Source organism: Chlorocebus sabaeus, chromosome 12 (genome assembly GCF_047675955.1).
Source record: "Chlorocebus sabaeus isolate Y175 chromosome 12, mChlSab1.0.hap1, whole genome shotgun sequence".
Classification (NCBI taxonomy): Eukaryota; Metazoa; Chordata; class Mammalia; order Primates; family Cercopithecidae; genus Chlorocebus; species Chlorocebus sabaeus.
In genome coordinates this window covers 48,666,082-48,678,916 of record NC_132915.1, presented here as the reverse complement: position 1 = coordinate 48,678,916, position 12,835 = coordinate 48,666,082, and the positions used below count along the sequence as shown (strand labels likewise).

General features: G+C 38.1%; 1 protein-coding gene across 8 annotated transcripts in view; it reads right to left on the bottom strand.

Annotated features, from left to right (window-relative positions):
• Positions 1-213: 213 nt before the first annotated feature.
• Positions 214-12,835, bottom strand: part of DENND4C (DENN domain containing 4C) — a 145,827-nt gene continuing 133,205 nt past the window's right edge. For all 8 annotated transcript variants that reach the window (XM_073021643.1, XM_037998352.2, XM_007969133.3 and 5 more), the window contains 3 exons: positions 6,262-6,412; positions 4,429-4,493; positions 214-4,214 (listed from right to left, as the gene is read on the bottom strand). In XM_073021643.1, the coding sequence (XP_072877744.1) occupies positions 4,078-4,214; positions 4,429-4,493; positions 6,262-6,412 (353 nt within the window). In that variant the 3' untranslated portion in view covers positions 214-4,077. The remainder of the gene's footprint in view (positions 4,215-4,428; positions 4,494-6,261; positions 6,413-12,835) is intronic.

Genomic DNA, 12,835 nt, shown 5'->3' with positions numbered 1-12,835 from the left:
TGAAGAGAGGGAAAGTTGGTCATAGAAAATGGGGATATGTATATGGTAATCCAATGGTGGATAAAATCAGACCTATTGTGTGGTAGTGGAAGACAAGGTCAATGTAAAGGGGTTCTTTTTGGGGGATGGGTAGCACAGGAAGGGATTCTGAGCATAAGACATCTGCCTCTTCAGAATGGCACTGAACTTAGGGGAAATGATGAGGACTATTAATCTGTTTCATATAGTTTATTTTGAGGAATATAGCTCTTTAAAACACTATACACAATACATGAAAATTGACCATGTGAAGATGAACATGTCTTCTTTTTTGAAGAAAAGGTAACTTTTAAGGCATAGTTTTAGTGGATACCATCTTAAAATGAAGTTTTTTAAACCATTTCAAATTTGCTTTAACAGAGTTTCAACTCCAGTGAATTGTTAGGCTGTTTCACACACTGAAAAGGAAATGACTAAAAACATTCTTGAATCAGTGAAAAATGCACAAAGCATGTATTTTTTTCTAATAGTTTCTATTCTAACCTGACAATATCAGGATCTTTACAAGAAGGCACATTAGGCTTTAAGGTTGAAGCAATGCAAGCTCCTTGTTGGAACTACTGTAATAGCTTTATAAAGCAGAGTACTAAATGTTAAATGTACATGTTAATCACCTAGGGGTCTGGTTAAGGCGCAGATAGTGATAGAGGAGTGGGGACCCACATTTTCACATTACTAAAAAGCTCCCAGGTGTGAGGCCAGTAATGCCAGTCCCTCAATGCCTGCTACATGGTGTTAAAAAGCTACATAACATGAATCTTAGCTGGTGATTAGTAGTATGCAGAACTTAAAAGGCAAAGGGGATCGCCAGGTGGGGAGGCCAAGGCAGGTGGATCACCTGAGGTCAGGAGTTTGAGACCAGCCTGGCCAACATGGTGAAACCCCATCTCTACTAAAATACAAGAAAATTAGCCACCGGCGCCTGTAATTCCAGCTACTTGGGAGGCTGAGGCAGGAGAATAACTTGAACCAGGGAGGTTGAGGTTTCGGTGAGCCAAGATCAAGCTGTTGTACTCCAGTCTGGGCGACAGAGCAAGACTCCCTCAGAAAAAAAAAAAGCAAAGATAAATTTAGCATTTTACCTGAAGCTAAAAGGACTGAAACAATCACAGAGAGGAACTTAAGAGCCACAAGGTGAGTCCGGTATACAGTCCAAAGTTTTGTATTAACCAGTTCTTGGTTGACTGTGATGCACAAAACATGAGAACCGCCCTGCTTTCTGAAAATCGAGTGCAGTCACAAAATGAGGACAGTCTTTCTCCTTAAGACTTTTTTTTTTTCCTTTGAGACAGGGTTTCACTCCTATGCCCAGGCTGAAGAGCAGCAGTATGGCTCACTGCAGCCTTGACCTCTTGGGGACTACAGGTGTGTACTGTCGTACCTGGCTTGTTTTTGTGCTTTTTGTAGAGTTTTGCTATGTTGCCCAGACTACTACTGAACTCCTGGGCTCAAGTGATCTGCCTGCCTTGGCATGCCAAAGTGTTGGGATTACTACAGGCATGAGCCACCATACCCAGTTCTCCAGAGACAGATGCAAGTCATTCTGACATGTCATTACTATGCAGGTTGTGATCAACCTATACAATTCATTCGTTGGAAGAAAAAACAATTGCTATCAAACCCCAAACCAATGTAAGGTACTGCTAAGTAATCTGGACTAATTTTAAAGATTGCTTTTAGAAGTTGTCAGGATTAAAGTAGCATACAGTGCTACAAGTCATTCTGGATACTTCTAAATCTTTCCATAGTAATGTTTTTTTCTTGTAAATTTTTAGTGGTACCCTATCTGCGGTGGGTATTGGAAAAAGCCTTTAAGAATTTACAACAAGAAATCAGTCCCAATATCTAAGTGGCAGCAGCAGGCTAAAGTTTTCAAGGTATGATTGCTAAAGTTATTAGAAAGTTTGTAATTTGATATAGCCATATATTCTTAAACATGTAAAGAGATCTTTACAGAATTTTTTTAATGGGAAGTGCTTCAGTAAGTGAAAATTTAGTTCAAGTTACGAAGACTCCAGTGAAGAAATGGAAAAAACAAAAGTACTGGAATTCTAAAGATTACAGATTTCAGGAGGCTTAATGTAACAAAACACAACGAACTTAAGAATTTTTCATTTTATTAAAGCTCAATTTTTATATGCAAGGTAATTCAAAACTTCTGTTGGGTCAGTAAGTATTAAGTATTAAAACTAGTACCAAGTCTTGAGTTGCAAAAATATATACTCTGAGACAGTGCAAAAGATCCATTAAAGGTAATGAAAATTGTACATAATTTCTGACAAGTTGTTTAATTTAGCATTTTCACAATAAATTCACACTAGAATTCTGCATAGGTCAGATTAACCCTGAAATGTTGAAAGACTGGTACAATAATTACAATTTGTAAATGGTTACATCAGGTAGAAGGGAGTTAGGCTGTTACTGTACCATATGGAAGTAATTTTACTGTGTCAACTCATTTAGCCATCTGCATAATTACTGTAAACACTCACAAAACCACTGGCTTTTTAAACCATGCAGAGAGTTAAGGCAAACTTACTGTTCCTAAGGGATATTTTTAATAAAGGCATGATAAATGTCAAAGTGAGGCATGTGAGATCATGATTTTCTTAAACCTACTGACAACAAGCTTAATAAATTTACAGTTTTAAGACTTAATTGATTCAACCTAAAAAAAAACAGTATTTACAAATGCACATTTTTACTCACAAGCATACAAATCTAAATATTATACAAGAATAAAACTTCTGTGTGCAGTGCAAGTTTATCCCACAGGTTTTAAAAAGTGATCAATACCAACAAGGTATGTGCCTGAACAAAGATTTTACGTTTAATGACATACGCTTTAGCATTTTAAGCATGTTCCAATGAATTTCATAAATTATTAGGCAGCTGATTTAATTTCATTTTAACTGATGATTGATTCATTTGTTCCAATTTTAAAACTATTGCAAATTAAGATATGGGAAGAGGATGGAAGTCACTGGATAATCAGGATAAAATCCATTAAGCAAGATAATACATAATATGAAAAGTGTATTATGTTGGTGCAAAAATAATAGTTGCCATTAATAGTGGCAAAAACTACAATTTTGCGCCAACCTAATGCATTAAAGTCAGGGAAGGCAGCTGTCATCAGATTTTCAGGTAATTTTAAGATTAATGACTACATATAAGTTCAGTAGTAGTCATTCATTTAATAATCAGAAAATTTCAGAAAATTATATTGCAACATGCAATCTATTTTAATAAATATACACTTAGAATATGGCTGTATATACACATACCTACACAGCCCTACACATATACACACTTACACAAATATGTTGCCTTTTTTTTTTTTTTTTTTTTTTTGGAGACAGTCTCACTCTGTCACCCAAGCTAGAGTTGCAGTGGCGTAATCTCCTTTCACTGTAGCCTCTGCCTCCTGGGTTCAAGTGATTCTCCTGCCTCAGCCTCAGTAGCTGGGACTACAGTGGCGCGCCTAATTTTTGTATTTTTAGTAGAGACAGGGTCTCACCGTTTTGGCCAGGCTGGTCTCGAACTCCCGGCCTCAAGTGATCCACCCACCTTGCTCAGCCTCCCAAAGTGCTGGGATTATAGGCATGAGCCACCGTGCCCGGCCATGTTGCTTTTGTAATTGAGATATTTCATTTTGGAGGTTAGGCAAATTTAATTTGCCATTCCTCAAACTCAGTAACTTCAAATATAAACAATGCCTAGAATGAATATGGTTCCTCATTATTTCTATCAAACTACTACAAATACTGAGGAATCCCAAAGTAGTTTTCCACAGAGGCAGAAAAGCAGTTCAGGAGTTGAAAATCTTCAATGTTAATAAGCCCTGGGACATTTAAATGGCATTTCATATTTCGACATGATGCAGTATGAATCATAATTCATTAAATACTGTCCTCAAGAGTTACTTCAATTCCATATTCACCAGTTCTTACGATTTGGGGAAAAAAAACCCTTGAATGTTTCCAGATTAAATCTAATCTCCAAGCCTTGTGTGTCAAAATTCTAGTGAATCTCTATTTAAATGAGAGGCGCTCCAAAACACTTCCTGCACCACTCGACACTGGCACTTGGTGGAGCATCAATTTTCTGCAACTTTTCAAGAATCTCTGAAGACAGACTATTGTATGCAATTCCATATTCATTGTCAAACGCCTCTGAAAGAAATTTTCAAAAATGAAGTTGTAATTTGTTAAGAAAGACAACAGCTGTTCATTTCAAATTGGTATTGAGTCAAATTATGTTTTTGAACTACATATTTAGAAGTAGAAATCTTTTAAATCTTTTATACATACCAGCTACATTTTTAAAAATTACTTTTGAAAATAAAATATAAAATTTCCTTTCGTAATCTTTTATTAACCAACTTACCAATATCAATATTCTCTCTTCCTAGAGATACTAATGACAAGAAGAGGATTTCTCTGTATAAACTCCTATAAAACAAATATGTTTTAAAAGTTAATGGGCAAATAGCATTAAAATACAGATGCTTTTTTTTTTTTAATGGTGAAGACATTAAGTTTTGTCATCTAGTTAACAGTAATACACCTATGTCAATGTCCTAGTTTTAATATTACGTTACAGTTAGTTATATGAGGTGTCACATTTGGAAGAAGCTGCATGAAGGCTACACTGAATTCTGTACTATTTTTGTAACTTCCTGCAAGTTTCTATTCCAAAGTAAAGTTAAAACATAGTTAATGGGCATAAAGCTTCACATTAGTAACAATTAAAAATGGCTTATCTTTATTTCAACAATACATTAACTGTTTTAACTCTAATTTCTAATTAAAATTTACAAAAGCAGAATCTTCTCTCATCTTTTGTCACTTGACAAAGTAACAGATTAATTTCTAAGTAAGTTAGGGGTTTAAAACCCTTGACACAATGTAAAAGGTGGTGTGGTCTCTTTACTATTTAACCCAATAGCAAAGGAGAGTTCACCTTTATTTGGCTTGTGAGCATTAAAATGTCACAAATGAAACACTAAAAGTGAGCTTTATGACTCAGTTGTTAAAGATGAGAGGAAAACTTAAGAAATGCACTGATGTACAAAGAAAAAAAAAGTAGGAGGTAATGCTGATTCTAGTGACACTTCACATCGCTTTCTTTAGAAGCTTCAGAAGCCATAATATGACATTTCTAATATTACGTCCCTGTCCTTAAACTACTGATGCTTGCAGCAAGCTACTCTTATTACAGACTGTGAAGGTCATCTCTACCTCAACTATTGAGAGTAAAAATGGATCCATCCATTTTCATTATCAATTCTTGCCCTGTCACTTCTGAGATTATCTTCAAAGATGCCATGACCTAAAAAACTTGAAGGGGACCGTGGAAACATTAGTAATGTTTGATATATGCAATTACACACACTTTTCTGAAGCTTCTACTGCAGAATTCACTTATGCTGAGGAAGGGATGAGTACTAATCTGAGCATATTAGCAGACAATAGTGACAGGAGCACAATAACTCCATATCCTTTGTAGTTCACTGCATGTATCCCTTTCCTAAATTGTTTCTACTCCTATTCCCATATTCTCTTATGTCCAACAAAAGAAAAGATGTGTGGGTATCACAGGCCCTGAATAAGTGGTACATAAGTTTATCAATGTTAATAAATATAATTATAGGTTTCCAGCAAACAGCAGTAATGTTTCCAAAAGAAAGTATATTTTAGATCAATGAATTATCTTCTTAAAATGTAATCTATTTCCACTCTTTTTTTTTTTTGAGACAGGGTTTTGCTCTGTCACTCAGGTGGCAGTGCAGTGGTGTGATCACAGCTGATTATAACCTTGACCTCCTGGGCTCAAGAAATCCTCCTGTCTTACCCTCTCAAGTAGCTGAGGTCACAGGCACATACCACCCCCACCAAATTATTTTTTTACAGAGATGGGGTCTTGCTATGTTGCTCGGTTCAGTCTCAAAATCCTGAGCCCAAGCAATCCTCCTGCTTTGGCCACCCAAAGTGCTGGGGTTACAGGTGTGAGCCACTGTGCCAAGCCCCCAGACACTTTTATTGTGTGTGTGTGTTCAAGTAGGAATGCATATATCTGTGTAGCACTTTTTAGAACAATCAGATGGTTTGCAATGAGTATGTATTTCTTTGACAACTAGAGATATTTTTTACAGTAAGATAATTTTTTAAAAACATGAAATGATTGAGTGGTGGCAAGCAAAAAATACTGGATTATTACCTTTGTCTTTTCATGCCTGGCTTCATTTGCTGTGAAAGTAGGTTGATGGGTTTAAGAACATTATTATGCTGAATACTCTGCCTGATGGTTTCTACTAAAGTGCTTGTTGCTTGTTGTTCCTCTGACAGGAGAGATGATTTCTTTTCAGAATCTAACAATAAGAACACAGTTTTTTTTCAATTATTACTATTATTATCTTTTTTTTTTTTTTTGAGACAACGTCTCACTCTGTTACCCAGGCTGGTACGCAGTGGTGTGACCATGGCTCACTGCAACCTTCATCTCCCGGGCTCAAGTGATCCTTCCACCTCAATCTCTCAAATAGCTGGGACTACAGGTGTATGCCACCAGCTAATTTTTGTATTTTTTGTAGAGACAGGGTCTCGCCAGGTTGCCCAGGTTGGTCTCAAACTCCTGGGCTCACACAATCTGCCTCCCAAAGTGCTGGGGTTACAGGCGTGAGCCACTGTGCCCAGTCCCAATTATTTAAAAAGTTTTTTTTCCAGAGTTGTGGCATTTTCTCCTTGCTTAACCAATATCACCTCCCCAATACTAGTAACATTATGTGGCAATGTGCCCAACTAAAAAATATTTTTCCTGCTCTCTTCAAACAGGCAGACCTGTCACTCTGCCTTTCTCTTCTAATATATGGTGGCTTACTGCCTGAGGCTGGGATGTGATAGCTTGTACTCCAGCAGCCATCCTGTGACCATGAAGCAATCTTTACTGATAGTAAAGCAGGTACAACAGAAGGAACCTGGGTCCCTGATGACAGAGCAGTTGTCTCGCAGTACTAGACTGTCTAGTACATAACTTCTTTTTTTTAAAAATGTATTTACTTATTTTTTGGAGACAGGATCTCATTCTGTTGCCAAGGCTGGAATACAGTGGCTGAATGTTGTAACCTTCAATTCCTGGGCTCAAGCAGTCCTCCCTGCTCAGCCTCCCAAATAGCTAGGACTACAGGCATGCACCACCACAGTTGGCTAATTTATTTTATTTTTGTAGAGATAGGGTCTTGCTATGTTGCCCAGGCTAGTCTTGAACTCGGCCTCAAGCAGTCCTCCTGCCTCAGCCTCCCTAATCACTGGAATTACAAGCATGAGCCACCATGTCTGGCCTTATTTTTAATCGATAAGTAAAAATTGTATTTACTTATGGTGTACAACATGATGTAATTCAAAACTTGACAGTTTTTCTCTGTCACCCAGGCTGAAGTGAAGTGGTACAATCACAGCTCACTGCAGCCTTGACATCCTGGCCTCAAGGAATCCTCCCGCTTCAGCCTCAAGTAGCTAAGACCACAGGGGCATGCCACCACATCTAGCTAATTTTTTATTTTTATTTTTTGTAGAGAGATGGGCTCCCACTATGTTGCCCAGCCTAGTCTCAAACTTCTGGTCCCAAGTGATCCTCCCACCTTGGCCTCCAAAAGTGCTAGCCTGATTTGCCTAGCCTAGTAACTTCATGAGAGAGAATAATCTTTACCTGTTTTGGCCTCTGTTATTTTCTGTTAAATATAGCAGAGTCTAGTGCTAATTAGAAGGAACGTAATTAGGCCAGGCGCAGTGGCTCATGCCTGTAATCCCAGCACTTTGGGAGGTTGAGGCAGGCGGATTGTATTTTTCATTATACATTTCATTATGTTGTATTTTTCAAATAACACAGGCCCTAAATAAAAGCAACCGGTAATAGTTCATTTGTGTTAAACCAAAAAAAAAAAAAAAAGGCAAAGTCCTCTGTTATGATAACAACAGGAAATACTGGCTGCTATGAGTTTTCAACCTAGGTCTTCCACCTGCTAAATGACAGACTTTGAATAGTATTAATCTTCAGGCTATACTGAGATAAGTCTCAAACCAAACATTACACCCATTTAAGTACATAATTCAATGGTTTTTAGTATATTCATGAAGTTGTACAACCATCATCACTATCAATTTTAGAACATGTTCATATCCCAGAAAGAAACCCCACCCCAACCCCCTCTAGGCAACCACTAATCTTCTTTCTGTCTGTATACATTTGCCTATTCTGGATATTTCATATAAATTGAATAATACAATCTATGCTCCTTCACCACTGGTTTCTCTTCTAGAATGGTTTCAAGATTCATCTGTGTTGTACATGTATCAGTACTTCATTGCTTTATGTTGCCAAATGAAATTCCATTGTATGGATATACCATACTTTATCAATTCATAATTTTTTTTTTCTTGTTTTTGAGATGGAATCTCACTCTGTTGCCCAGGCTGGAGAGCAGCAGCACAATCTCGGCTCACTGCAACCTCTGCCTCTCTGGGTTCAAATGATTCTCCTGCCTCATCCTCCCAAGTGGCTGGGACTACAGGCATGTGCCACCATGCCCAGCTAATTTTTGTATTTCTTTTAGTAGAGATAGGGTTTTTCCATGTTGGCCAAGCTGGTCTTGAACTCCTGACCTCAAGTGATCTGCCGGCCTCAGCCTCCTAAAGTGCTGGGATTACAGGCGTGCACCACTGTGCTCAGCCCTCAATTCATAGATTGATGGACATTTGTTTCCGTATTTTTGGCTATTATACAAATGCTATTATGAACATTCCTGTGCAAATTTTCATGTGGACATCATTTCTCTTTGGTATATATATATGAGTGTTACTGCTGTGTCATATGGTAATTCATATGGTTTGCCATTTTGAGGAGCTGTGAAACTGTTTTCCGAAGAAGCTGCACAATTTTATATTCTAATCGACAGTGTCTGAGGGTTCCACTTTCTCCACATCTTCATTAACTCGTTGTTATGTTTTTGATTATAGCCATCCTAGTAAGTATGAAGTGGTATTTCCTTGTGGTTTTGATTTGCATATCCTTGATAGCTACTGAGCATTTTTCATGTGTTTTTGGCCATTTGAACATTTTATCTGAAGAACTACTGATTTACAGCCTTTGCTCATTTTAAAAATACGTTGCCTTTTTATTACTGAGTTGTAAGAGTACTTTACATAGTCTGGGTACAAATCCTTTTTAAGATATGATTTGCAAGTATTTCCTCCCATTCTGTCGACTGACCTTTCACTTTTTTGAAGGTTTAAATTTCAGAAGTTTTTTCTTTGCACTAAGTCCAACTTATCTACTTTTTCTTTTGTTGACTGTGCTTTTGTTGCTTTTTTTGAAGGCCTTGCCTAACACACACAGTCATAAAGATTTACTCCTATGTTTTTTTCTAAGTGCTTTATAGTTTTGGCTCTTACATTTAGGTCTATGATCCATTTTTAGTTCATTCCTATGTATGATTTGAGAAAGTATCCAATTTCATTCTTTTTATTATTGCTAGCCTGTGGTCCCAGCATATGTGTTGAAAAGACTATTCTCTTTTTTCTTTTTTTTGAGATGGAGTCTCGTTCTGTCGCCCAGGCTGGAGTGCAGTGGCGCAATCTCAGCTCACTGCAAGCTCCACCTCCTGGGTTCATGCCATTCTCCTGCCTCAGCCTTCCAATTAGCTGGGACTACAGGTGCCCACCACCATGCCTGCCTAATTTTTTTGTATTTTTTTAGTAAAGAAAGGGTTTCACCGTGTTAGGCAGGATGGTTTCTATCTCCTGACCTTGTGATCTGCCCTCCTTTGGGAGGACCTGTGATCCTCCCAAAGTGGTGGGATTACAGGCGTGAGCCACCACGCCCGGCCGAAAAGACTATTCTTTAACTATTACATGGTCTTCACATTGAAAGGCAACTGACCATACATACATATGAGGGTTTATTTCTGGAACTTCAGCTCTATTCCATCGACCTATATGTCTATTTTTACGCTAGAATTTTACTTTCTTGATTACTGTAGCTTTGCAGTAAGTTTTCAAATTGAGAACTGTGGGTCCTATAACTGTTCTTTTTAAAGATTGTTTTGGTGATTCTGAGTCCCTTGAACATCCATATGAATTTCAAGATTCACTTGTCAATTTATGTAAAGAAGCCATCTGAAATTTTGATAGAGATTGCGTTCAATCTGTAGATCAATTTAGGACTAATTCCATCTTAATATTAACTTTTCCAGTCCATAAACATGGGATTTCTTTCCATTTACTTATTCTTTAATTTCTTTCAACAATTATTTAAGTTTTTGGAGTCTAAGTTTTGCATTTCTTTGGTTCAATTTATCCATAAGTATTCTGTTCTAGTGCTTTTATTAATAAATAAAATTGTTTTCTTAGTTTCATTTTGAATTATTTATTCAAACATATAGAAGTGGTTGATTTCTCTATATTGATCTTATAGCCTGGAACCTTGTGGAACTTACGCAGTTCTACTATGGTGTGTGTGTATAATAATATGTTGGATGTGTGTCTATTCCTTAGAATTTTCTATATATTATATATATAGAAAAAATATATATCATTTATCATATAATCTGCAAATACAGATACATTTACTTTTTTCCTTTCCAGTTTGGATGGCTTTTCTTTTCTTGACTAATTACTCTAGCCAGAACCTCTGGTAGAATGTTAAATAAAAATGGCACAAGTGGGCATCCTTGTCTTACTCTTGTACTTAGTGAGAAAGTATGTTAAGAATATGTTATCAACTGTAGATTTTCATAGATGCCCATTACCAGGCGGAGGAAGATCTTCTCTATTCCCAGCTTGAAGAGTGTTTTAAACAAAAGGTGATGGATTTTGTCAAATGATTTGGCTGTGCCTACTGAGATGATCATGTGAATTTTGTCCTTTACTCTATTGATAGATATAGTGTATTACACAATTGATTTTCAAATGTTAAACCAAAATTGCATGCTTGAGATAAATCCCACTTGGTCATGGTGTAAAATCATTTTTTATATTGCTGTATTTGATCTGCTAGTATTTTATTCAAGATTTTTATGTCTATATTCCTAAGTGATACTGATTTTTAATTTTCTTATGATGTCATTGGTCTTTGTATCACGGTGATACTGGCCTTCTCACCAAAATCTCCACTATTTTTGAGAGTGCTCTCAGGCTTAAACGTCTCCACACTCTGTTCCAAATAAAGTAATTTCCTTTAGGAAAAATTTCAGAGTTCTCTATTCTTATGACCTGCCTCTCCCTCTGGGCAAAATTTCTTTTTTTTTCTTTTCTTTTTTTTTTTGAGACAGTCTCACTCTGTCGCCCAGGCTGGAGCACAGTGGCACGATCTCAGCTCCCTGCAACCTCCGCCTCCTGGGCCTACCTGATTCTTCTGTCTCAGCCTCCCAACTAGCTAGGATTACAGGTGCCTGCCACCACACCTGGCTAATTTTTTTGTACTTTAAATAGAGGAGGAGTTTTATCATGTTGGCCAGGCTGGTCTCAAATTCCTGACCTCAGGTGATCCAACACGCCTCAGCCTCCCAGAATGCTGGGATTACAGGCGTGGAGCCACCGCGCCCAGCCCCTGGGCAAAATTTCTAAGCCACAGCTCTAGAAGTGGGGCTGGGAAAAGAGGCCCTTCTTTTAGAGTGACATTCCTGCTTTATGAGCAGGGTGCTAGATGAAGACAGTAGCTTCTGTTCTTTTTAGCTTGCCTCTCCTGGCATGAAATCACTGTTCTATATGAGTAGGCTGCAATGAGAAAAATTGGGGACCCAGTATTCTCAGCCTCCCACAACTGGGGCAGAGTCTTTGCCTTATGAATGGAGGCAAGGTGGAAGGACTGGGCCTCCACCTCTTGGCCACACTCACTGGGAATTTCACCTCTGCAATATGGAACTGAAAGGATGAAAAATGCTGGCAGCCTGCCTTTCCCAGGGAGATGCTACAGGCCCTTGACTGGGTTCTGTAGGGGGTACAGCAAGTTGTGGCTGAAGTGCCACAGAAACTTGCTCCTTTTGATAAGATTTAGTAGATTTTTTTTAAAAAAATATTTATTCATTTGCTCTATAGTCTGAGGACAATTTCCAAAGGTAGTTTTGTTTGTTTGTTTGTTTTAACTATAGGGGTGCAACTGTGGCTCACTGCAGCCTCAAACTCCTGGACTCAAGTAATCCTCTTGCCTCAACCTCCCAAAGTGCTGGGATTACAGACGTGAGCCACCGCACCCTGCGGAAAATTATTTTTAGAAGTCACATCTTTAGAGCCAGGTGTGGTGGCTCACACCTGTAATCCTAGTACTTTGGGAGGCCAGGGCGGTGGATCACTTGAGGTAAAGAGTTCAAGACCAGCCTGGTCAACACAGTGAAACCCTGTCTCTACTAAAAATACAAAAAATTAGCTGGATGCAGTGGTAGGTGCCTGCAATCCCTGCTACTCGGGAGACTGAGGCAGGAGAATCACTTGAACCCAGGAGGTGGAGGCTGCAGTGAGCTGAGGTCACACCACTGCACTCCAGTCTGGGTGACAAGAGCAAAACTCCATCTCAAAAAAAAAAAAGAAAGAAAAAATAATTTTCACCAATTATGGTTGTTTCACTGGTCTGTGGAGCTCCTCATATTGCTATTCCAGAAGTCATTTCTCCCTTAATTTGTGTAAGGTCTTTTAACCTATACACCAACTTTTGTTTATATACACCAACTCTTCACTTAAAGCAGCCAACTAATAAAGAAATATGGCTATTCTCAAGAGCTCTGTTTTATTCCCACCACAAG